The sequence below is a fragment of the Ursus arctos genome, unplaced genomic scaffold (genome assembly GCF_023065955.2).
Source record: "Ursus arctos isolate Adak ecotype North America unplaced genomic scaffold, UrsArc2.0 scaffold_28, whole genome shotgun sequence".
Taxonomy (NCBI): domain Eukaryota; kingdom Metazoa; phylum Chordata; class Mammalia; order Carnivora; family Ursidae; genus Ursus; species Ursus arctos.
The window spans coordinates 33,999,114-34,020,912 of NW_026622963.1; the positions used below are offsets into that span (position 1 = coordinate 33,999,114).

Here is a 21,799-nt window from a genome sequence, read left to right on the forward strand (position 1 = left end):
ACGTGGGGCCCGCCCCAGAGATTTCCAAGAACACCTCTTCTGTGGCATTTGTAACATAGAAGACTTTTTGGAGGTGTAACCCCAGGGTTTGCCCCTGTAGCTGAGAACTCTTACATCCACCGCCGTTCCCAAGAGTGGGTCCTGCTGTCCCCCGCCCCACGCCCATGCAAGCATGCTCCCAGAGCCACAGGAGAGCCGGGACGGCTGACCCAGAGGAAGTCCCCGGAGGCTGAGCCAAGAGCCCTCTCTGTCCTGCTGATTCTGTGAATTCACAACTGGGACACCTGGAGACGGGGTCAGCTAGTAGAGGCACCAAACGTGTCAGGGTCATGAAAAGAACCGTCATGGTTCAGCAGAGATGAGAAAGCCGCTCTGCAAAGAGGGAGAGAGGAAAAGCAGATGCTCTGGGCAAGCAGAGAGGGGAGATCTCGTGTCCTCAGAGAGGCCAGCTGGCAGACACCTACATGGACCAGGAGACAGAGGGACAGCAAGACAGAGAGAGACAGACACACAGACCAAGAAGACGAAGGGACAGAAGACTGGCCTTGGCTCCCCACACATCCCCCTCCCCGCGGGCCTGGCTCCTCTCCGCCAGCATCCCCGAGCTGGCCCCGCCACCAGCGGGCACTTCATCCTTTTCTCCTAACCTGATGGATGGGACTCTGTCCCTTTCAGTACAGTCCCTGGGTGAGTCAGTCACCAGACAGTGCTTGGCATGGAAGGGAGCTGGGGCTGCTGTTTTGTGTCTGTTCTGGTAATCTATTTTTATCCTTTTTTGGGGTGGAGTGGGGGGTGGGGGGAACACTCGGTGCTTTCTTTCCCCCAGAGGGCTGGGAATTAAGCATGTCAGTCAGTATAATAAAACTCCCCAAATATGTCTCTTTGTTCAGACAATGGTATTTTTTCCCTAGTCATTAAGTCTGTAAGAGTGACACTTAAGTGACTGGGTTTTTATTTTTGTCCCCAAGGTACAAAAAGTACTGCTTACTTTCTTACTGTGTACAGGCGGGTGATGTGTCCAAGGCGAATGTTCCGGAGTCTCGGAGAGCCGGGAATGGTTGATCTGTGTAGAGATCTGCCCTGGTCACCACGTCTGCAGAGTCACAACCCCACAATGACACGTTTTGAGACGTCTGCCCACCAGCTTGTAGCGCATAGTGGGTACTCAACAAACACATTTGAAAGGGTGGGCAAGGGACGTACACATGAGGGCTGTGGATGGAACGAGGCCACAGCAGGCAGGGGAGGAGGAAGGAGAGCAGGGGGCTGAGGCCCTGGGCTTCAGGGGTGCTCTCTCCATTGCTTTTCCTGCTCTGCAGGCATGCTGAGGTTGGGCAGGGGGCAAGCCTCTGCTCACCTCTGGTCTGGCTTACCTGGAAGAGCATAAGGCTGGTCCACGTCCACAGGGGCTGAGCTCTGGAGGGAGGCCACAGGGGTCCTGGAGAGGCACCAGCCTGCCCGTCCCACCTCACAACGAACACAGACATGCTGGCTGGATTCTGATGATGTCATCACCATGAAGCCCTCCACGGCCTCCAGGGTCCCTGCCCCAACTCTGCCAGGGTGAACGGGTGCCCAGCCTGAGCCTGCCCCAGGGCACAGAGTGATCACAGGTTCTGGGAAGACTGTCTTGTGAGTCACCACCCAGGGCCAAGGGGCCTGCAGTGTCACAGGGCTGTAGCTGCCCGGAGTGGGCCGTGACCTCCCCAGTGGGCCTCCAGGGAGGGTCGAGGCTGCCCTGCCAGGCCCACCAACGTCCTAGCGGCGAGGCCAACCCTGCTCTGTGCATTGATTCAGTCTTCCTTCACTTGTCACTCCAGGCCTGGGAGAAAGAACAGGGTGGGCAGGGCTCAGAAGGTGTTCCCAAGGCGAGGTGGTGAGGCGTTGGTGGAGGGAGGAAGTGCTGTCCCTCTGCAGGTGGCCCCAGGAGGCCAATTTTCCTTGTTCGCATTGGAGATTTCCTCCCATTGTCTTCTGAGCTTCAGGAGTCCTGGGACCTCTCATTCCCTCAAGGACTCTGTGATTTTCATTCTATTGTCTCAGGTGGTGACTGTTGCCCTGTGAAGTTCAAAGCTGTCTTGGTTATCAAGATTTTGGAAAATATCAAGACTTTGGAAAATTATTTAACTTTGTGTTTGCTGCTTAAAATTTGGGAGAAGTCTTTATTTTTTTCCATCAAGTTTAGGGATCTCACTAAGTTGTATCTGAAGGTTAGTGGGCTTCTCATTTTAATTAGTGCAAGATGACCTGTCTCAGTTCATTATAAAGTCTTTCATTTATTTAACAAATATTAAAGGCTTACTATGAGCTAGGCACTGTTTAGGGTTTTGTTTGGTTGGTTTTTTATAAGATTTTATTTATTTATTTATTTGAGAATGAGAGAGGGCACAGGTGCAGCATGGGAGGGGCAGAGGCAAAGGGAGAAGCAGACTCCTTGCCGAGCAAGGAGCCCAACTCGGGGCTCGATCCTAGGACCTGAGCCGAAGGCAGATGCTTAACCCACTGAGCCCCTCAGGTACCCCTATTTGTTTGTTTGTTTGTTTGTTTGTTTTAAAGTAAGCTCTGGGCCCTACATGGGTTTGAACTCAGGACCTGGAGATCAAGAGTCACATGCCCATGGGACTGAGCCAGCTGGTGCTTCTGGACGAGGCACTGTTTTAAATTCTGGGGAGACAGCCGTGAAGAAAACAGACAAGACTCTCTGCCTCTGTGTGTGTGTGTGTGTGTGTGTGTGTGTGTGTGACAGACAGCAGGTGGCGGGGAGAGAGGAGGGAAAGGTGCAGGAAGGGAGGAAGAGGAGGAAAGACCGAGAGGGAGAGAGAAAATAAACACATTTTGATGATTGATTCTGTTCCACTTGATTTATTCAGAAATTTCAGGGACTTTTCTGTTCCCCTGTATGTTCACACTTTCTCCTGGAAGTCTGGCACGGTCCCCAGCTTTCCTTCCCTCTCTCCAGTAATGTCCCCCACACGCCACAAAAGTTTCTCTTGTCTCTCTTCTGTTTTATCGTCCAGCCTCCTGTAATCCTATTAACCGTAGCTTCCGTGACAAGCTGAGGTGATGGCCCCCAGCTCCCCTGCACTGTCCTTGTCTCACCCCACCCCCACAATAGGTAAGAGCTGTTTTCTAAAATCTTCTTTCCATTCATCTGAGAGATCTATGTCGGAGAACAGGGTCATCAACAAGATTTCACTGCTTTCTCCTTCGACTTCTGCGCTCGGGGCTTTCTCGCTGGAATCAGGTTCATTTTCTTGCTCTTCTATTCAGACTTCTATTCAGATTTACACAATTCATGTGTAAATCCAGTAAGAGCAAGTGGATGTTTAAAAACAGCACCAAACCTCGTAATATGTATGTGTTCAAAAGGGAAGAGAAAGAGGAAAACAGAAAGCGGGGTGGGGGGAGGACAATGAAGGGAGGGCCGAGGCCCTGCGTCCCATGGTGCTCAGGGCCCCTCAGGGAGCAGCAGGAACAAGGTGTGATGGGACCCCTGTGCCTCTGAGGCTGTGAGCATTGCACGTGTGCTCTCCCTACCACACGCCCCACAAGGCAATCCAGCCGGGCCTGCTGCTCCGCCAGGGAAACATCCATCTGGCCCCACTTAGAAGGGAAACCGGCTGCCCTGGATTTTTCCTGGGTGATGCGGTACCGGAGAGAAATTTATGGTAACATAAGGGAGTTTCGTGAGTAACTGACTAGACGGCACAACGTCTTACACGGAGACTCTAGAACCCCATCCTCAGCTGAGATGTGACCTCACTGTACTAGACACGTCACCACCCCACACACACCTGGGATCTTGCAGCCCCTTCTGACGGACTGACGCCGGCAGACACCTCTCCCCAGAGCCTCCAGTTTACAGGCCCTCCTGACAAGGGATGGCTTGGTACAAATAGATAAGATGACCGATTGGATTCCTCCTCTTGGAATCCGAAATTGGGAATAGCCAAAGACTAAGGCAATTAGCCAAAGGAGCTGAGGCTTGAAAGTCACGCACTGCCATTTCTGCAGGTCACGTGGGAGGGGACGTTGTGCACACAGTTCACTAACCTGACTCAGCCTGGCTCCCGGGATGTGCCAGGCACCGTTCTAGGTACTGAGGATGTAGAGAGAAACAAGGCCCTTGTTCTCACGGCACTCACCCAGAGGCAAGCAATCAGTACGTGAGCAAGCTGGTCAGAGAGTGGCAGCAAGCCCTCAAGCTTTGGAGCAAAGCAAACTCTTTCACAAGTAACCACTTTCCTTTGGAGAAACAGCTCTCGGCTGGCTCCTGGGTTTTGCAGTTGTTTGTAAGTGTAAGCAGGAAAGGAGGGCTGATGATGAGGTGAAGAACTGTGGAGGATTATGTCCCCAATTCACTTTGGCCTCCCCGAGCCATGGAATACTCCTTCTTGGTTTCGAGAATTCCCCACCTTATGAACTCACAGCTCCCCGGGGTGGAAGCCAGGTCAGTCCCCCGTCTTGCTCCAGATGGGCCAGAGCAGGTGACACAAGATGCCATCAATCAGAGGGACCTGCGTGAGGCTAAGGGACACTGAGAAGCAGGTGCCAAGGAACCTTCTCTGGAGGATACAGCAGATCCATCCGGCTCCCAGGGGCGGCAGACCGGGTGTCCCCATGGTGGTCTCCAGCTTCAGGTGCCCACCTGGGCAACGGCGGTGTGTGTGTGTCTGTGTGTGTGTGTGTGTGTATGCGTGCGTGCAGCGGGGCTCATACAAGGACTGATCCATGCAAATACCAACCTACATGTTGGTAGGTTCTCCGAATGGGCCATCAAAAGACTCTACCAGCACCTAATGACCACGGCATACAGGAACACCCCTTTCCCTCCGCCAACACTAGATATTATCAATTTTAAATCTGCATTTCTCTGATCCCTAGTGAGCATACATGTCCCTTCTCAACTAGCAGCCATTTGAATTCTCCTGTGAGTTGCCTGTTCTTGTCCTTCGACCATTTGTATATTGGAATATAAAGCTTTATATGTGCTATAAGGGCCTCTCTGTATTTTAGGGTCTTTACATATGTTGCACCTGTTGTCTGTACGTTATCTTTTATCTTGAAATGGTTTCTAGCGCTACATAAGTTTTAAATTTCTGAGGCCGAATTTGTCCATTTTTCCCTTTGGGGTTTCTGGATTTTGTGTCTTGCTTTAGGAAGGTTTTCCCCACCCCAAAAATGTAAAAAATATATTTTATCATATTTTCTTCCAGTCCCTTAAATGCCATTTGCTAGCTCCTGTCAAATTGCCCTCCAGAAGGGTTGTGCTGATTTACACACGCCTGTTTGCCCACAGCCTCACCAGCCCTGAGCTCTGCAGTCTTTCCAAATCTTCGCTAATTCTGAACCACCGGTATCTCCCTGTTTTAATTAGCATCTCTTAATTAAGAGTGAGGTCCAGAACCTTTTTCATATGGGTATTAGTTCTCTGTACGTCATTCTCTGGGAACTGCTGGATCCTATCTCCGTCCCAGTTTTTCAGCTGGGCATTGGCCTTTATCTTATTGATAAAGGGTTCATTGTTTACAAAGGAAATGAGCCCCATGTCCCACCCCATCCCTCCAGTTTGTCCTTCTCTCTCTGCTGTCCGCTAGAGGGTCTGTCGCCAGCTGCTGGGCGAGGTGGATGGGGGAGGAGCAAGCCCTCACCACACCACACCTGTCACCCGGTCAGCTCCCAGGACCTCACTCCCCCCACACCCAGTGCACCCCTAAAGCCAGCCCCCTCCCTTCCCGGCACCCTCTCTGAACATTTAAGTTTAGATTTTTACCTTCAACTCAGTCCCATCTGTTCGCCTTTCATTTTCCACCATCCTTCATTTCTCATCATCTCTGATACTGAAGGATATCGGTTTGCAGTTTCTAGTCCTATGACAGAGCCTTTAAATACATATCTTCTGGGTCACGTTTGGAGGGTGGGGTTGGAGCGCAGAGGTCAGAACAGGTTCTCCAGCAGCCAGCTCACCGCCGTTAACACTGACGCACTCTTACAACGTGGTTCTCTTCCTGTTTCTTGTGGGTGGCAATTTGATTTTCTCTTGTGCATCAACTGGACAAAAAAAAAAAATATATATATATATATATATATATATATTTTAAATGTTCTCCAAGTTTTCAGGTCTGGAATCATGTCACCTGGAAATAATGATCATCTTACCACAAAACATTTTAATAAGCCACAACACACATTCACACAAACTACGTGACCAGGCAGACCATTTTGAATTGGAGAAGAGAAAAAAAAATCAACTTCTGGACCAGAGGCTGCTGATCGGCATGGGGGCCGTAAAGGTGCATACGGGCAGTGGGAGGACACCAGGGCCGCTCTTTGCAAGCAGCAGTCCCATCTCTGCTTCGCATTCAATCTTCAGGTACGGCTTTTTAGGGCAGTCACTTATATTAATGTTGGTAATCAACAGATGTAACAATAATATTCACGATCGGTCAGAGGCATCGCTCAGGCCTCCTTGAGCGTGGGCCCACAGGCATGTCGGAAACGCTGGGCGCCTTCTCGTCCTCTTCTTGTGCTTTTCTCTCTTGGTTTGTTTTGTTTTGTTTTTCAGAGAGTGAGAGATGGGGGCGGGGGGGGGCAGAGGGCAAGGGAGAGAATCTCAAGCAGGCTCCCCGCCCAGCACAGAGTCCCACACAGGGCTCCATCCAGGACCCCGAGATCACGACCTGAGCCAAAACCAAGAGCTGGATCCTTAACGGACTGAGCCACCTCTTTTTTGGTTTTTAATTCATCGTTTCTCCTCTCTGCATTTGGTTCTTTCAAAGTCTCTAAGTCTCCCCTGCACCTTGCCCTCACCCTTCCCTACCTGCTTCCATGCCTTCCGCGGTGTGTTCCACAGAACGTCAGTCTCACGAGGTGGTCCCACCAAAAGGACTCCGGCTCAAACACATTCCAGAAACGTGGCCTTCCGCGTCCTTCCACGTCAGCCTCCGGGAAGCCCTTCCGTGAGACAGGTCATCCCTGCGCGTGCGCGGCCAGCAGCCCGGGCCTGCGGGGAAACTCGTCCGTGCATCCCTCATGAGCATTCCCCTGAGCCGGTGATTGCCAGGCCTTGCCGGGGAGGTGGCGAGAGGTGTGTGACAGTGTGACACTGGGAATTCCCCAGAGCTGGGCCAGGGACAGCTAGAACCTGGAGCAGGAAGTGAGGTGTCTCGCCAGCTCCCACCGCCACCGCCTGATTCAACAGAGTAAGGCAAGGCAGGGACAGCTAGGGGAGGACAGGTGGCAGGACAGCCATCCAGGCCGGGGACCAGACGGAGCTGCAGCGATTCCCACTCAAGAAGCACAGTCTCGGTGAGTCTTCACCCCAGGGCCCCTAGGAGGCAGTGGGTGGGGCAGCACACACTGGGAAGAACTGCTGAAAAACCAGGCAGGATACTGGCCGCTCAGGGGCCTCGGAACCTTCCCTCCAGGGCACTGCCATGAATGGGGCTCAATTTCAGTGACACTCAGACTCTGTCTCTTCCGTTCAAACCTCAAACTCCCCGGAGAGAACATCTGATAAGGCAAGCATCACCAGGGGCCTGGGGCTGCACTGGCCTGGCTTCTGGAAGGGGGGTTCCAGCAGACTCCAGCCTGCCAGGCTGCCCTGCGGTAAGGCCAGCCCGGGCAAGGTGCAGGGCTCATGGAGTGCAAAGAAGGCCCCGCGGAAGCCGGCTGAGGGAGAGTCAGGACTTACCAGGCCAGGCTTCGAGCAGATGAAGACTAAGCATCCTCTGAGTCCGTGCGGGGCTCCGGAACCAGGAAAGAGCTGAGGGTGGCCCCTGCGCCCTGGCCAGACGGGCGAGTCACCCCAGTGCCTTCGGGAGAGGGGGTGGAGGCCCAGCCAGGACCCCTCCGTGTGCTGAGAAAACTCTGTGCCGTGCTCCTTGTAGAGCGTGAGCTTGGTCTTCTCAACAAATCCTTCTGTTGTGTTTCTGGAGTCTAGGAGAAAGGACCGGTTTAATAAAAAGAATCACAGCCAACATGACAGGTGACAGCTCGGAAGCGCTCACTAGGGCAGCTGCATCCCTGTTTTCCAGCTGCGGAGACTGAGACCACCTCCTTGGCCAGCTCCACAGCCAGGATGGGTAGGGACGCGTGCGAACCCAGGTCTCTGACTGCAGAGCCCATGAACTCGGCCCCGGAGCAATACCGCCTGTAGACCTTGTTCCTTGTGCACAAGCTGACCACACGTTTCCGCTTGCCAGTCCCTGCTTATGCCCAAGGAGCGGGCATGCTCTGGCACCAAGCCCACATCAGGCTCTGTCCCAGCACAGTTACTAACAGCGCCTCCTGTCACTCTCACCAAGCGTCCTGATTTGGATGATAACTTTGAAGGAAACTAGGTTAGCTGGAACCTAGATTATCCCAGCAAGACGCTGGTGGGCAGAGCTTGGAAAACCAGGTCTGCAGCTGCCCCTCACTAGCCCAGAACTCTGGCTCCCATGCCCAGTCTCCTGGGGCAGACGTCACTATGTTAGTGAAGGCGCCATCACTGCCCCCTGGATATTTGAGCACCTTTGCAAACTGGCCTTCTGAGATTTCTATGACTCCAAGGCTCTTCGTTTGTCCCCACCCCTTTAATATGAACTTACCAGATCTTCTCCCTGTTTCCATTCTCGAGCCTGGCTAGGAAAGAAGCCGTGTGGTCACAATGCTCCCGGGGAGGGCAGCTGTGCTCTGAGTGTCCCCACCCCCACCTCCCTCTGCACCCTGCAGTAGATAGCAAAGCTTGGGGCTTCTGAACCTTTCTGTCCAATTTTCAGATCTTGGAAGCAGAGGACTTGGGCTCTCCACTCAGACTGAGCTGTCCTGGGGAGGGTCCGGATGGGAGTGATGACTTTGGGTGCCGTTTAGCTGGGCACTGGGTTGTCAGACCTGGTTAAGACACGGTGTTCACCTCAGTGTCTCATAGACCAGAGGGAAGGCAGGCGCTGCAAGATCAGCCCTACGGTTCATAAAGGGAAGCTGTGGGACAAAGTACAACTCAAGCCCAAAAGAGGAAATGGACAGAGAAAGTGTGTCAGTCAACTATCACCACAACAATGCTGCGTAACAAACGACCTCATTCAGTGGCTTATGTTATACGCATTTACTTCTGACTCCCATGTCTGCAGATTGACTGGGACAGTCCAGCCAACTTCAGCTGGGCAGCTAGATTGGCTCCCGGGCAGGGGTTTGGTTGAGGTCTGCCTTGTTTCATTATTTTGGACCCAGTGAAGATAGGAGCAGGCACTGCTGTCAAAGGGATGAAAACTGTGGGTGTGGGGATAGAGATGGGAAGTGTGGTCATGGAGGTCCCCTGGGCTAGAAGCCTGGCATGTGCTTTCCTTGAATACAGTACTCTCCCACCCCCACCCACCAGTCATTTCCCTTATTTCCAGAGTCTGAAACTTCAGCTACGTATCCAGTTCAAGACTCAGTGTTCGGCAAGGAGTCACAATGGAAAGGGTAGTGCCTGTCCCCGCACTGGGGAACTGTGCCAGTTTCACCCGGCATAAATCAGTCGATGTCATAGTCCACCTACGCCCATTACAGAGTTCAGGTTTCCGACCCTGCAGCCCTGCAGCGGCGACCCTGAGGCTGGGACCAACACAGCCCCCGGGGATGGACTCCTTGAAGGCCAAGTCAAGGCAGCGGGAGGAGCACCAAAATAAAGCGAACTCGGAGCAGGACCGGGAAGGCCGTTTGGAAAGGGCTGGCAGGGAGCAGAGGACCCACGTGCGCACGGAACTGGGCCAGACAATGGTGGGAAGGATGGTTTCAGGACAGGATGCAAACAGCACAAACCTTGACAATGTAAAAATACGAAGTCACAGCTTCTGGGAGGGGAAGGAGATAGGAAGTGGGTGAGCTCATTTCCTCATCCTAAATCATAGGCTGTCGAGAGATGCCATCTACAGTGGAAACAAGCTTCAAGAAAGGAATCCAGCCTCTTGGTATTTTTCTTTCCTTTTAGGGAAATAATTTACAAACACAAGAGGCACAATTATTTGCAGGCCGGCAATTTCTTTGGTTACATCTAGGCTTCCTTTCCTTCTGTGAAATTTAAACATTTTCCCCAGAAGAGCACGTATTGTATGAGCCCTTTTCTTGGAAAGCTTTCTCGATCCATCTACCTGTCCTGCTCTCTGAAGATGGACGTTTTCCGCTCTGAGTCTTCAGTGTTACCTGAGTTTCTTATAACGATACAAGCAAAGCCTTAAAAAACTGCACATCAGGCAATCCCGCAACGGGGTCTGCCCGCCGAGCCCGCCCCCGCCCCCGCCCCCGCCTCGGAGAGGGCGCGCATTGGCCTCCCCGGGGCGCGGCCAGGCGGGGGCGGGGCCGGCCCCCCACTGCGAGGTCCCGGCGGGAGGGCGGGGTCCCCGGCGGGAGGGCGAGGTCCGCGAGGCTTCCGGAGCTCCTGTAGCACCGGCCACTGGGAGGCACCGCGCCCGGCGCTCAGGGCCGGTGGCGGAGCCTCTCCGGGGCTGCGTCTTCCTCTGTAAACGCAGGAAGTCACCCTTGCCCTGCCTTACTCTCAGGTGGCCGCGAGGGACGTGTGATGTGCAAGTGTCTGTCGTCCGCGGGGAGGGGTCACTAGACAGACTTCTTAGTGCGCTCTTCCGACAGGGGATCCAGTTCCAACCAGCACCGCCTCCAGCCCGGTCTAAAGGCTGCATCCATCGAAGAGGGTCAGGTGGCTCTCTCCAGCTGTTTCTGGGTCTGAACAGCCACTCTTATGGTCTCAGCTCCATCTAGTGTCCACACTGGGACACGGTCACATGGGACCGGCTTATTGTAAAATCCTCATTTCCATACCTGCAAAGGGTATAGCATTCATCCGGCAAATAGGATGTTCATAAGATCGATTTAAAACATTCCTCCTTGTACTAAGATTTGGTATTTCGAAGCGAGCATTATACAAGTACAGTACTACTAAAGATTTGTGCCCCCCCACCCCGTCTTTGAAAGAACGGCATATTCACGCAACAAATAACGCTTACAATAATTGACATTTATTGAATGTTAACCATGGGCTGGACACAATTCCAGGTCCTTTAATTGTGTGAGTTCATATTTTATCCTCCGCAGCACTATGATATGGTGGTGGTGGCGGGTGCTTATTGTCCCATCTTATAGATAGGAATGCTGAGGCGCACAGATAAAAGCGAAATCCGTCACTCTTGATTTCTGAGGGCAGGGAGAGGCGGTGTCACGGGGCTGGAGATGAGGAGGCAGCCAGACGGGAAGCTCTTGCCAGGCTGAGCAGAGAGATAATGGGGCTGAGACAGCCCTGGGACTCAGGTTGGCTCTGAGAGGTGAAGGGGGCTCACGTCCCGCTCTCGTGTCAGGGTGGAGGCTGTGGTCTGAGAGGGAGCATACAGGAGTGGGCAGTTGGAGAGTATTTACTGAGCGCCTACGTGCCAGGCTTGGAGATAAAGACTTCAAGTGCACAGACATGGCCCCTGTCCTCGCGGGCTAGAGCCCCGTGGGGCAGGTGGGTGTCGAAGGCTGATTCTGAGTGCTTGCTGGTGCCCACGGATCTACGGAGGACAAGGGCAGCAGGCCGCACAGGATGGCGTGCAGGTGAACCTGAGTGAACAGGTGGACGCGGTATGAGGCTGAAGGTGGGGGCCGTCAACTTGGAGGACCAGACAGTTGATCTGAAGAAGATGGGGGAGGATATGCAGAGGGGATGGACGTGTGACCTGAGGGAACAAGAGGGGGGTTTCCTGGAGCTGAAAAGAGGGTTTGGGGGGAAAGTGAGTGGCCACAGGGCTCGAGGGTCAGGGAAGAGCCAGGAGGAGAGGGACTGGAGGGGCCGGGGCGGGTGTTGGACGGAAGGGTTTGCAGCCGGGCCTGTGGATGGGAAGAGAAGGGAATGCGTGAGACATGAGCGACTCTTCCAGGAGGGAAAACAGACAAGGTTGTGTCCAAGGAGAAGCTGGGTTGAGGAAGGGTTGTTTCCTTCTGTTTGTTCTTAGCAAGGAGGCAATAAGGCATATGCGTGAGCTGATGGGGAAGAACACGGAGAGGGATGAGGTCTGGGGTAGGCAGGGCATCCTCATGGGAAGAGCGGGCCAGGCACACACATGGCGAGCGAGAACTAGACAAGGTGGGGGGAAGGTGCCGGGAGGGACGGAGATTTGGGACAGTTTGGGAAAGGGGAAGGATGGGCAGCAGGTGAGACGCCAACGGAGCTGTCCCCAAGGGCTTGAAATTTCTGGGCCTGAAGAGACATAAGGGCTTCTGGAGAAGAGAGGTCTGGAGCACCCCGCGTGGCAGGAGAGGGTCGGGTCAGCACAGCATGGGGTTTCCGGTTTTCTCCTGTGGAGCTCCCAGCAGGGAAAGGTCAAGGGTCAGAGCGGGAGGAGGGCTGTGAGGTGTTCGCAGAGCCCAGTGGACTAGGTCAGGGAAGGGAGGGGAGCCAGGAGAGGACAAGGAGGCTGAGAGCAGGGACCAGGGGTAGAACTCTCTGTGGGGTCAAAGAACAGGGTGTGTGTGGACCAGAGTAGACATGGTGGCTCAGGAAGCTGGGGTCAAAGATAGGACTTCTGAGTAAGACTTTGGGGAACAGTCACCTTTGGGACAAGCCTGGGTGTGGCTGATGGGTTGAAGGAAGCGTGGCTGTGGGGGGGAGGGGACAGGCCTGGGAACCCTGCTGGAGTGTGGACACGACAGCGCGTGTATTAACAACACTTAACACATGGACCAGGGCAGGACCTGCCAAGCCAAGGACCAGGAAGGCCACCTGCAGGCAGAGCGGTGCTGGGGGGCGGCAGGGGGACAGCTTTCTACCAGTTCATCTCACCCGAGGCTGAATGAAGAAAGACACTAAGTGCAGATACAACCTTATTGTGCTGCTTTTAATTACGAAAGATGTAAAACGACGTATTATAAAACTTGGAAGCTACTTTATACAAATTCCAATCTTTAAATATTTTTTAACAAGGGACCAGGGAGTTAGGACACTGGCAGGAAGTCTGATTAGTGGCTGTGATGGCCCCACCACGAAGGGATGGAACCACCCGTGCATAACAGAGCCAACGAGAGTGAGAGTCGAAACGTCTTCAGCTACGCAGATGGGCTGGAATACACAAGCCTTCAGCTCGGCTAATACACAGTAGACTCAGGAGAAATGAAGCAGGACAGAGGAGAATTTATGGTGGTCTTGACGTGATCAGAAAAATTTTCTCCTAACACTGTGTGTCCTAAAAACCACAACCGTACAGAAAGAAAAAATAGAACACAGATAGGTTTTTAGTTCTATACTGTTTAACTGCTAGTAAATGAGAGTAGTACAGCCGTCGCTTTCTTGTAACAAGACTAAATATTGGAAGATCGTTTATTCTGATGCATCTAGCCGCTTCAGATGCCGAGGACCACGCCTGGTTACCCTTGCAGCAGCAAGGGTAGACTTCCCCGCTGAAGGTCAGAGGGACACCTGCCCGTGGGTGTCCTTGTCGCCATGTAAGCAAAGTGGGTTGGATAATGCCCAAAACCTTTTCACAGGAAAAGACTGGACTGGTGGACCGAAGGACAAATTTAATTCAGTGCTAAACCTTATTGTCATCATTATATTTCCCCGGGACAAGTCACTGTTCCTGGGAGCCTCCATTTCCACGAGTCACCGGGAGAATGCTCCGGGGGCAGGGTACTTCATTGCATAGGTGCCAGGCCTCCTGCTGTAAGCAGGACTGCTGTGCAGACAGAGCTGGCGCCCCCCACACTGCTGAATCCACCCCCCCGCCCCCCGCCAAGGGTAAGGCACTGGCGCAAAGAGTGGCTTATGCTGGGACTTCCACTTAAAAAAACAAACACCAAACTCCTACCATCAGCACCATCCCGTCTGAAAGGCCAGGTCAGATTTGGGCCTCCGACACAGGAAAGGCAGCACAGAGCTAGCTGGCTTCTTTCGGCACACCGGGGAGCTGGGTACCACAAGGAAAGGGCTTGTCACACCCCCCTCCTGAGATCCTCAGGATAAAGGGATCTGAAAATTTCACTGGGACTGCGGCTTAGAGCTCAGGCGAGGACCCTGGCTGGATTTCCCAATTCAACAGCAGAGATTCGGGGCTCCTGGGAGGCTGAGGCCTTGGGCCCTACAGAGGAAGCTGCAGTGGTGAGCCATCGGGGTTCTTTGAGAGACTGGAGGTAAGGTGATCCCTCTGGAGACAGGAATGGGATGAGGCCAGGATCCCGTTCCAGACTCTTCTTGCCATGGGGCGCTGACGTGTCCCATTCAGACTTGTGCGGTACAGCCTTGCTGCTTTGGGTGGGGGCAGTCTAGCAACCTTCTGCCACACTCCTGGCATCTCCTGGAAGGGCAGTGCTGTCCGGGCAAAAGTTCCAGCATCCTTCATCTCTCCTTCTGCGCTCCTGTCCTCCCCGTCCCGTCTTCCCGTGCCCACATCCTGCCCCACGGCCCAGACCCCTCCCCAGAGGTGCTCTTCGACCCCCCCACCCAATCGGGTGTCTGGTCAGGGGCTAAGTCCGAGGAGGCAAGAATGCTGGAAACGCAGTCATAGTTTTTTTTACACTAAGGTACTAATGACTAATGATGGCTTCATGAATTAGGCCTTCATTTTACTGGAGACTTTTTCTTCAACCTCAAAGAAGGAATCTCTTTTAAAAGCAATTTAGAGCAAAACATGGATCTGAAAGGGACCTTTTGAGGTGGGGGCTTGGCTGGGATCCCCGAGGCCTCAGTGTGCCCAGCCATTCTGGATGCACTCAAAAGACAGTTCCCAGCCGCCTGCTCTGGGGCATACCCTCGAGGAGAACGGGGTGGGGGGGGTTCCGGGCTCACCGTGGATTTGGTCACCTAGTGTTAGAAGCATATTAAAGTGCATGCTTAGCTTAACCACAGGCACAGGTGTTAGAAAAGCTAAAGCTCTGAGATTTGGCAAGGAATGGGGCTACAGATTAGACTGCCTTGTAGCCAGGCAGATTCGTTCATTTCTCCGTTTGTTCATTCACGCGTTCAGGGTGCAGTTAGCAGCACCTACCCAGTGCCAGCACTTGCTAGGTACTCAGGGTTTGGTAACGAGTAAGGCACAGTCCCTGCGTTCAAGGAGCTTATGGTCTAGCGGGGTTCCACAACACTCCCATTCCACCGAGAAACGGCTTCCCCCAGCTGCGGCTCGGCTGCTGGAGGGTCTGACTCGGCCCTCCAGCATCCCTGCAGCCGGGCTGTGGAGGGGGAGGCCTACACTTGTCTGGAGCTTGTCTGGAAGACATCGTGGGTCTGTGAGATCCCTATGGCCTTCCTCTCTTTCCGCCCCTGCCATCGAGAGGAAGCCCTTTTCTCTTCAGTCTCATCCATCACTGGGGGATTTTTTTTTTTTCAGTGACTGAATAAAACAGTCCTCCTTTTCCCCTTGTCCACAGGAAAAGGCGTCCTGCAGCAGCAGAAAGGAGATTACATATTTGGAGAAAACAAATGAGCATTCAGTTTGCTTAACTGAATCTGTTCTTGAAATCGTGGTAAAAATTCTTCATATTGGAATTAAGGCATCTGGGTGATCTGGGTGATCCTGGCTGTCCGCCGTGCCCTGGCACGTGGGGTCACTGGCGGATGGCTGCCAAGCTGGGACGGTGACAGTGGGGAAGGCATCGTGGTGCTGTGGTACCGTTGCTCGCAGCTGAGCCAACTCCCGAAGGCCTGCGGCCCTCACTGTCTCGCAGGCCAGGCCCTCTCTTCAGTGTTGACTAAGGTCAGTGGTTCTGAACGCTGCACAACGCGACTGCGGCCCGCTCCACGGTTCTTTTACACATCGACGGACTAGACGGCCCACAGAAGGATGCACTGGTCACGGTGACGACCGAGTCATCGGCAGCTACGGAGCAGCCCGCCTGCGGCAGCATCCCCCCGGCCGCAGGCCTGAGAGGCAGCGCGCGGCTCTGTGGTCTAGAGCGAGCCACGGGGTGTGAGACGGGGCCTCGTCAGAAAGCTGGGAGTCAGGGAATGGCTCCTTCCGTGTCAGAAGCCCGAGATCCCTCAAGCCCAGGGTGTAGCGGGCTCCACGCTCTGCCGTTCTCGTTCCGTTCCTCAGCAGTACATTCTCCTGGCCCGTTCCGTTCTGTTCACAGTCGGTCAGCTCGAAACGTCTCTTCCACAGAGGGGTCAAGCAGCCCCATGCTGGAGTCACTTAACATGTTGAGTCCGTCCAGGCTCAGGGGTTCAATCTGGAGCTCTTCTTCCAGTGGAAACGGAGTGTCCATGTTCAGGCTGATCTCGGGCATGCCCGCCAGCGCACTGCTGAGGTCTTTGAACAGGCTGGTACTCGAGTCTTCTGGAAGGAGCAGCAAGACGGAAAAACAGTGCAGGTTAGGGGGCACGTACAACAGATGCCACCCCCGCAAACGCCGTCCCTATCATCTTCCAGCCGGGACAGCGATGGCCTGCATCTCCCCCCAGCTCCCAGCATCCAGCCAGGATAGCAATTGCCTGCCTTCTGAAGAGCTAAAGTTGAGCTGGGGGACTTTCATTTTTTTGTTTTATATGATGTTGTTTAAACTATCTTATGACGGTATCTGTAAAAACACAGGAAATACAAACAGTATAGCAGAGCTGAGGGGTGGCCCACACTCACCTGTCAGGATGGTGTTGGGGAAACTCCCGCAGTTAGAATACAGGTTTGGTCTCAGATGAAACGAGTCCTGTGGTTCTCGGGGACCTTGCTGCACCAGGGGGACCTGGAAGCATCAGAGGTCACACTGTAAGAAATGATCTCTGCTTCTGAGGCGTGAAGAATGCAACATGCTCCCAGAGCAAAACCAGACATGCTGTCTTGGGATCCCACACAGAACACTCCTCTCAGGCAGGCAGGTGCTGAGGTGGAGGAGGGCTCCCCGAGGCCCACAGTGTGGGTGACTCGTCCCTGCTCACACACGGCCCAGCCCACGAAACCATCTGAGGAGACACCAAAAGTCACGGTCTCTGTGACCCCTCTGGTCTCACACACCCCTCCTTCCCAGCCACACCGAGGCCTCTGGAAATACCATCTGTGGGAACCCTTCCAAGGCTCCATCTGTAACCAAGGAAGTGAGATGGCCAAGGGGCTCTTTTCCCCTTTGGTTTCTAGAAAAATGAGGCAGGGAGACCCTTTCCTTCTTATGCTCAGAGGGAGGAAGCTCGGGCAGGCCCCTCTCCATGAGAAAGCCTCTGGGAGGATTGGTGAGAACTGGGGCCTATCTTAGGTGCCTTTCCAGAAGGTAATATTCCAAACTATTGTTTTAAATCTTTCAAAAATAGGCATTTCTATCATTTTTCAGGGAGATACTGACTCATCTACACTCAACAGGCTTCTCCAGAAAACGAGGAGGCAGGGACTGCTGGTTCATGCCAGGAGCCCTCACCATGGCCTACTCAGGAAACACCTGTCTCATTTTACTGTTGTAATTATTATTAAGATTTGTAAAATGCTCAAAACCCTTCCTTCTCTCCTTAATCCATCCTAGAGCCCAATCCATACTTACTGGACACTGTAAAATCTAGACATATTTTAAATGGTCCACTTTAGGGAGAATCTAAAAAGCAAAAGGGGCTGAATGGAAGTATCTTAGGGAGGAGCGTCTGGCCCCGCCTGGACCGAGCTCCCCTGGGAGGCAGCACTGCGCAGGCTGCGGCAGCAGGCCCGCGGGCCGAGCCCCTTGCGCCTCCGTCTCCTCTGCAGGATAGGCCAGTGGACCGCGCTGGTCCCTTCCCTCTGAGCATTCTATAATTCCAGAACTACCACTTGTTCAAGTAGTTCTTCTGCGGAGGCCTGACACCAAACAAGGCAGTCAGCACCAGCACTTCAGGGCTAGGGGAGACTGGGGGCTCCCTCAGCCGCTGAGCACATCTGGAATCTGGACAGTGGGGTACCCAGTCTGTTCGGTGTGGTGGGGTCTATGTCCTGAGCAGCCTGGACAGTGCAGGTCCTGCCCCGAGGAAGAGGCATGCCTGGAAGCTCGCTCACCTGTTGAGGAAAGGCTGGGCCTGGCCTCATGGACTGCTGGTCAAAGCTCACATCTGGGAAGAAGTTGGTCAAAGATGAACCCTTCAGGGAATAAGGAAGGGAACGTTTAGCTTGGAACTCGGGGCAAAATAAGTTCTCCCTTCTGACCGGTGTCCCTGCTAGGACGCACCTGGGCCGTGAGGAGCGGGAAGCCGGATGGAGGCAGGGATGAGGCGGCCTGGGGCTGCTGAGCAGGGGGCTCCTGGGCGTGGGGCTGCTGTAGGAGGGGCTGGGAGAGGTCCTGGGGGGCAGGGTAAGGGGGGGGTGGGGACACGTGAGCTTGAGCTTCTGTGGGCAGGAAGGAGAGCGGGCTTCGATCTGAGGACACCATCTGTAAAACAAAGTCACTAATTAGCTTCGACTGGAGTTTCTAAGTGGCAAATCCTTTAAGACTAGGAGATGTCACAGTGAAAGGAAAAGCCTGAGCCCTTCTTCCCCAGGGTACTCTGTGCTATGCTCCCCGAAGCCTACTTCTTACTTCTGCTCCTTCAAAGTGGTCTTAAATCTCACTTCCCCACCAAACATTTCCCATTCAACGACAGTTTGTCTTAAAAACAAAACAAAACAAAACACCCATCAATTTAACCAGTGTCCTCAGTGAAAATCATATTTGTTTTTTTTTAAAGCCATAACTTCTGGTTTAAGATGGAAGACTGAAGAAAAAAAAAAAGAACTTAGTTCTGCTGTCTCCTAAACCTTGACTAAAAACAACTAAAACATTAAACAACAGGAGACATTAATGAGCAACACTTTGAAAATAAATAAGACTAAAATGATAATAAACAGCACAAAGACAGAGTTCATGGGAGGGAAGAAAGTGGCAGAAGAATTTGGAAAACGAAAAGCGACAGACAAGCAGTGACTGGGTCAGCGGAGCCGAGAAAGACAAGAGGAGGCTGGCAGTGGGGACAAACCGAGAGGAACCGTACTTCCGTCACAGGATCCCTATGGGGCCTGTAGGACAGCAGGGAGCAGGGGTGAAGAGCCAGGAGGAGGCACGGTTAGGCTTCAGAGCCTTTGCTCGCGGGGAGACTGGGGGGCGGCACTCTGGAGAGAGCAGAGCTGAGGGTCCGTGGGCAGGGTGCAGGGGAGCCGCGTGGGTGAGGCGCTCTACTGGAAACAGAGTTCAACAGAGCTCACCACTGAATCTTGACGCCTCCACCTTTCTTTCCCAGCCTGACTCTCAGGAGGCTGGAATCTGGGTATGTGCCAGCGTCCTCTGGGGATCTGACCAGCCTGAGAGAAAGTCCTGCAACTCAGGGCACCAGAGGCTCCCCAGGGAAAGGGCAGAGCTGGATCGGTCTCCAGTGAAGACCATGCTCGACAAGCCCGCCTGTCTACAGCGTTTCTGTGTCCCGTTCTTAAAGATGCACGGAGCGCCAAAGATCACCAGACTGTGAGGAAAGCATCTGCGTGGAAATCGGAGGCCAAGGCAGACTTACAAAGAAAAGAAACTTGGAGAAGTCTGTGCAGGAAAAAGTAATGAAAAACAAAATGATCAGGTGCCTAGGTGGCTCAGCTGGTGAAGCATCTGCTTTCAGCTCAGGTCATGATCTCAGGGTCCTGGGATTGAGTCCTGCATCTGGCTCCTTGCTGAGGGGGAGCCTGCTTCTCCCTCTGCCTCTGCTTGTGGTCTCTCCTCTCTCACTCACAAAAATAAATAAATAAATAATCTTTCTTAAAAAACCAAAATTACCATTATACTACTTAGGCTATAACAATCCTTATCTGTTAAAAATACATAATAAAATATTTGTGATGGTATCTATATATACGTATTTTTTCGAAGTAGGGATGTGAATGAAATAAGATTACAAAAATGTTGATAATTGTTGAGGCTGGATGACAGGTATAGAAGGATTCATTCCATTATATTCTCTACTTTTATGCAACTTGGAAAACTTCTGTTACAAAAAAAAAAAAGGAGAAACTAGAATGAAAATTACCCCTAAAAACCTCAGAGAGATGAAAAAATGATACCGCATCCATAGGATGAGTACAATGCTGTAAAAAGGAACACTCACGTGGAGGACAAAAGAGAATTCTTGGCAATTTGAGTGCAGAGATGAGAACTTGACATAACAGCAGAAAGATAAAGGTGAGAAGCTCTCCCAGACAGCCGGGTGAAAAGATGAGGAAAGAGTAGAGGAGAACGAAAAAATAGGGTGTGAGCGGGAAAGTACGTGTGGTCCAACATTCACACAATAGGAGTTCCAGAAGGAGCACAGAGAATCAAAGGGAAGAAACCGTCCAGGAAATAATTAAGGAAGACTTCCCAGAAATGAAGGATGACAGGAGTTTCCAGATTGAGGAAACCCACCAAATATCCAGACTCCTGTGATCCTGAAGTTTCAGAACTCTGGGGAACAAGAAGATGACCCCACAAGCCTCCAGAGGGAAAAGGACATTTTGTTCCAAGTATTAAGAATCGGAATGGCACTGGATTTCTCACTAGCAACTCCAGGAACTAAAAGGCAAAGAATTCAAAATTTTAAGAGAAAATGATTTCAGATTTGAATTCTGTCTCTGGCTGATTATGAGTTAAATGATGGGTAGAAGGAAGTCATGCTGAGTCATGCCAGGCCACAAACACTCTTTCTTGGAAATCTACTGGAGGGCTTTTTTTTTTCCTTTGTTGTTTTGTTTTAAAGATTCTATTTATTTATTTGAGAGAGAGAGAGAGAGAGCACATGGGCAGACGGAGAGGGAGAAGCAGACTCCCTGCTGAGCAGGGAGCCCAATGCCACATGGGGCTCAATTCCACAACCCTGAGATCATGACCTGAGCTGAAGTCAGACGCTTCACCGACTGAGCCGCCCAGGTGCCCATGGAGGGCTTGCTTCCAAATGTATTGAGAGGAGACCTACCCCACTCCAAGAGGTAGGGATGGGATAAGCAATACATACGGAGAAAACCAGACTAACGAAAAAGTAAGACATTTATTGACTCCCAGGAGAAAAATATTTTTCATTTTGTTATTTCATAGCATATTAAATGGTTCAACTCTGACTGAGCTATTATAACTGGGAAAACACTAAACACTGAATATTGCTCTCATCAAAATTATAACAAAGCACAGTGTGAATGAGGAGGAAACGTGTGTGGGGTGCGCAGGGTTTGGGGAGAAGTGAAAGAGAACCATATCCTAATCCTCCGTGGTAGGATGTCATCAGATAATACCTAATACTAAAAACCCAGAACAAAACAAGCATGAAATAACATGGTTATGCCAAAGAGATTAGCTAAAGTGGTTGGAAGAAGCCATCTCTAGGGAGCGAGAAATACGGTGAGTCAGGGAGGGGAAGACAATGTTATTTCATAACAAGCCCTTTAGTACCAACTTATTTTTTTTTTTTGAAGATTTTATTTATTTATTCGACAGAGATAGAGACAGCCAGCGAGAGAGGGAACACAAGCAGGGGGAGTGGGAGAGGAAGAAGCAGGCTCACAGCGGAGGAGCCTGATGTGGGACTCGATCCCATAACGCTAGGATCACGCCCTGAGCCGAAGGCAGATGCTTAACCGCTGTGCCACCCAGGCGCCCCTTAGTACCAACTTATTAAACTGTGCATGGATAACACTGATTTTTTAAAAATCTTAATATTAAGCAAAAAAAAAAGGAAACATCTTGAAAAGGATGCTCTCTATGACTACAGCTCTCCTTAAAATGTAGCTAGAAAGCAAGAGTAATGTTTTTTACATTATATAAAATAATCTTGCAAAAGAAAATTAAAGGCAATCCAATAACATAAAAAGAACCATTAAAAAAACAATGATGAAATACCCTCTCACCCTCTCCCGAAAGGGGTTACTCA

At 52.1% G+C, this 21,799-nt stretch overlaps 1 protein-coding gene and 1 long non-coding RNA gene across 3 annotated transcripts in view; both read right to left on the reverse strand.

The window, feature by feature from the left end:
* Positions 1-934: 934 nt before the first annotated feature.
* Positions 935-8,652, reverse strand: LOC113263722 (uncharacterized). The gene is made up of 4 exons (XR_003319331.4): positions 6,821-8,652; positions 5,774-6,051; positions 1,374-2,058; positions 935-1,093 (listed from the first exon to the last, which is right to left on the reverse strand). It is a non-coding gene; the product is annotated as an uncharacterized LOC113263722 (long non-coding RNA).
* A 4,169-nt stretch (positions 8,653-12,821) lies between these two features.
* CRTC3 (CREB regulated transcription coactivator 3) overlaps positions 12,822-21,799 on the reverse strand; it is a 94,693-nt gene continuing 85,715 nt past the window's right edge. Inside the window, exons 12-15 of one of the 2 annotated variants that reach the window (XM_048220647.2) lie at positions 18,115-18,315; positions 17,946-18,026; positions 16,578-16,680; positions 12,822-16,274 (exon numbers count right to left, since the gene is read on the reverse strand). In XM_048220647.2, coding sequence (XP_048076604.1) covers positions 16,069-16,274; positions 16,578-16,680; positions 17,946-18,026; positions 18,115-18,315 — 591 coding nt within the window. In that variant the 3' untranslated portion in view covers positions 12,822-16,068. Of the gene's footprint in view, positions 16,278-16,577; positions 16,681-17,945; positions 18,027-18,114; positions 18,316-21,799 lie in introns of both variants that reach the window. The other variant, XM_048220646.2, reaches the window with a different exon arrangement.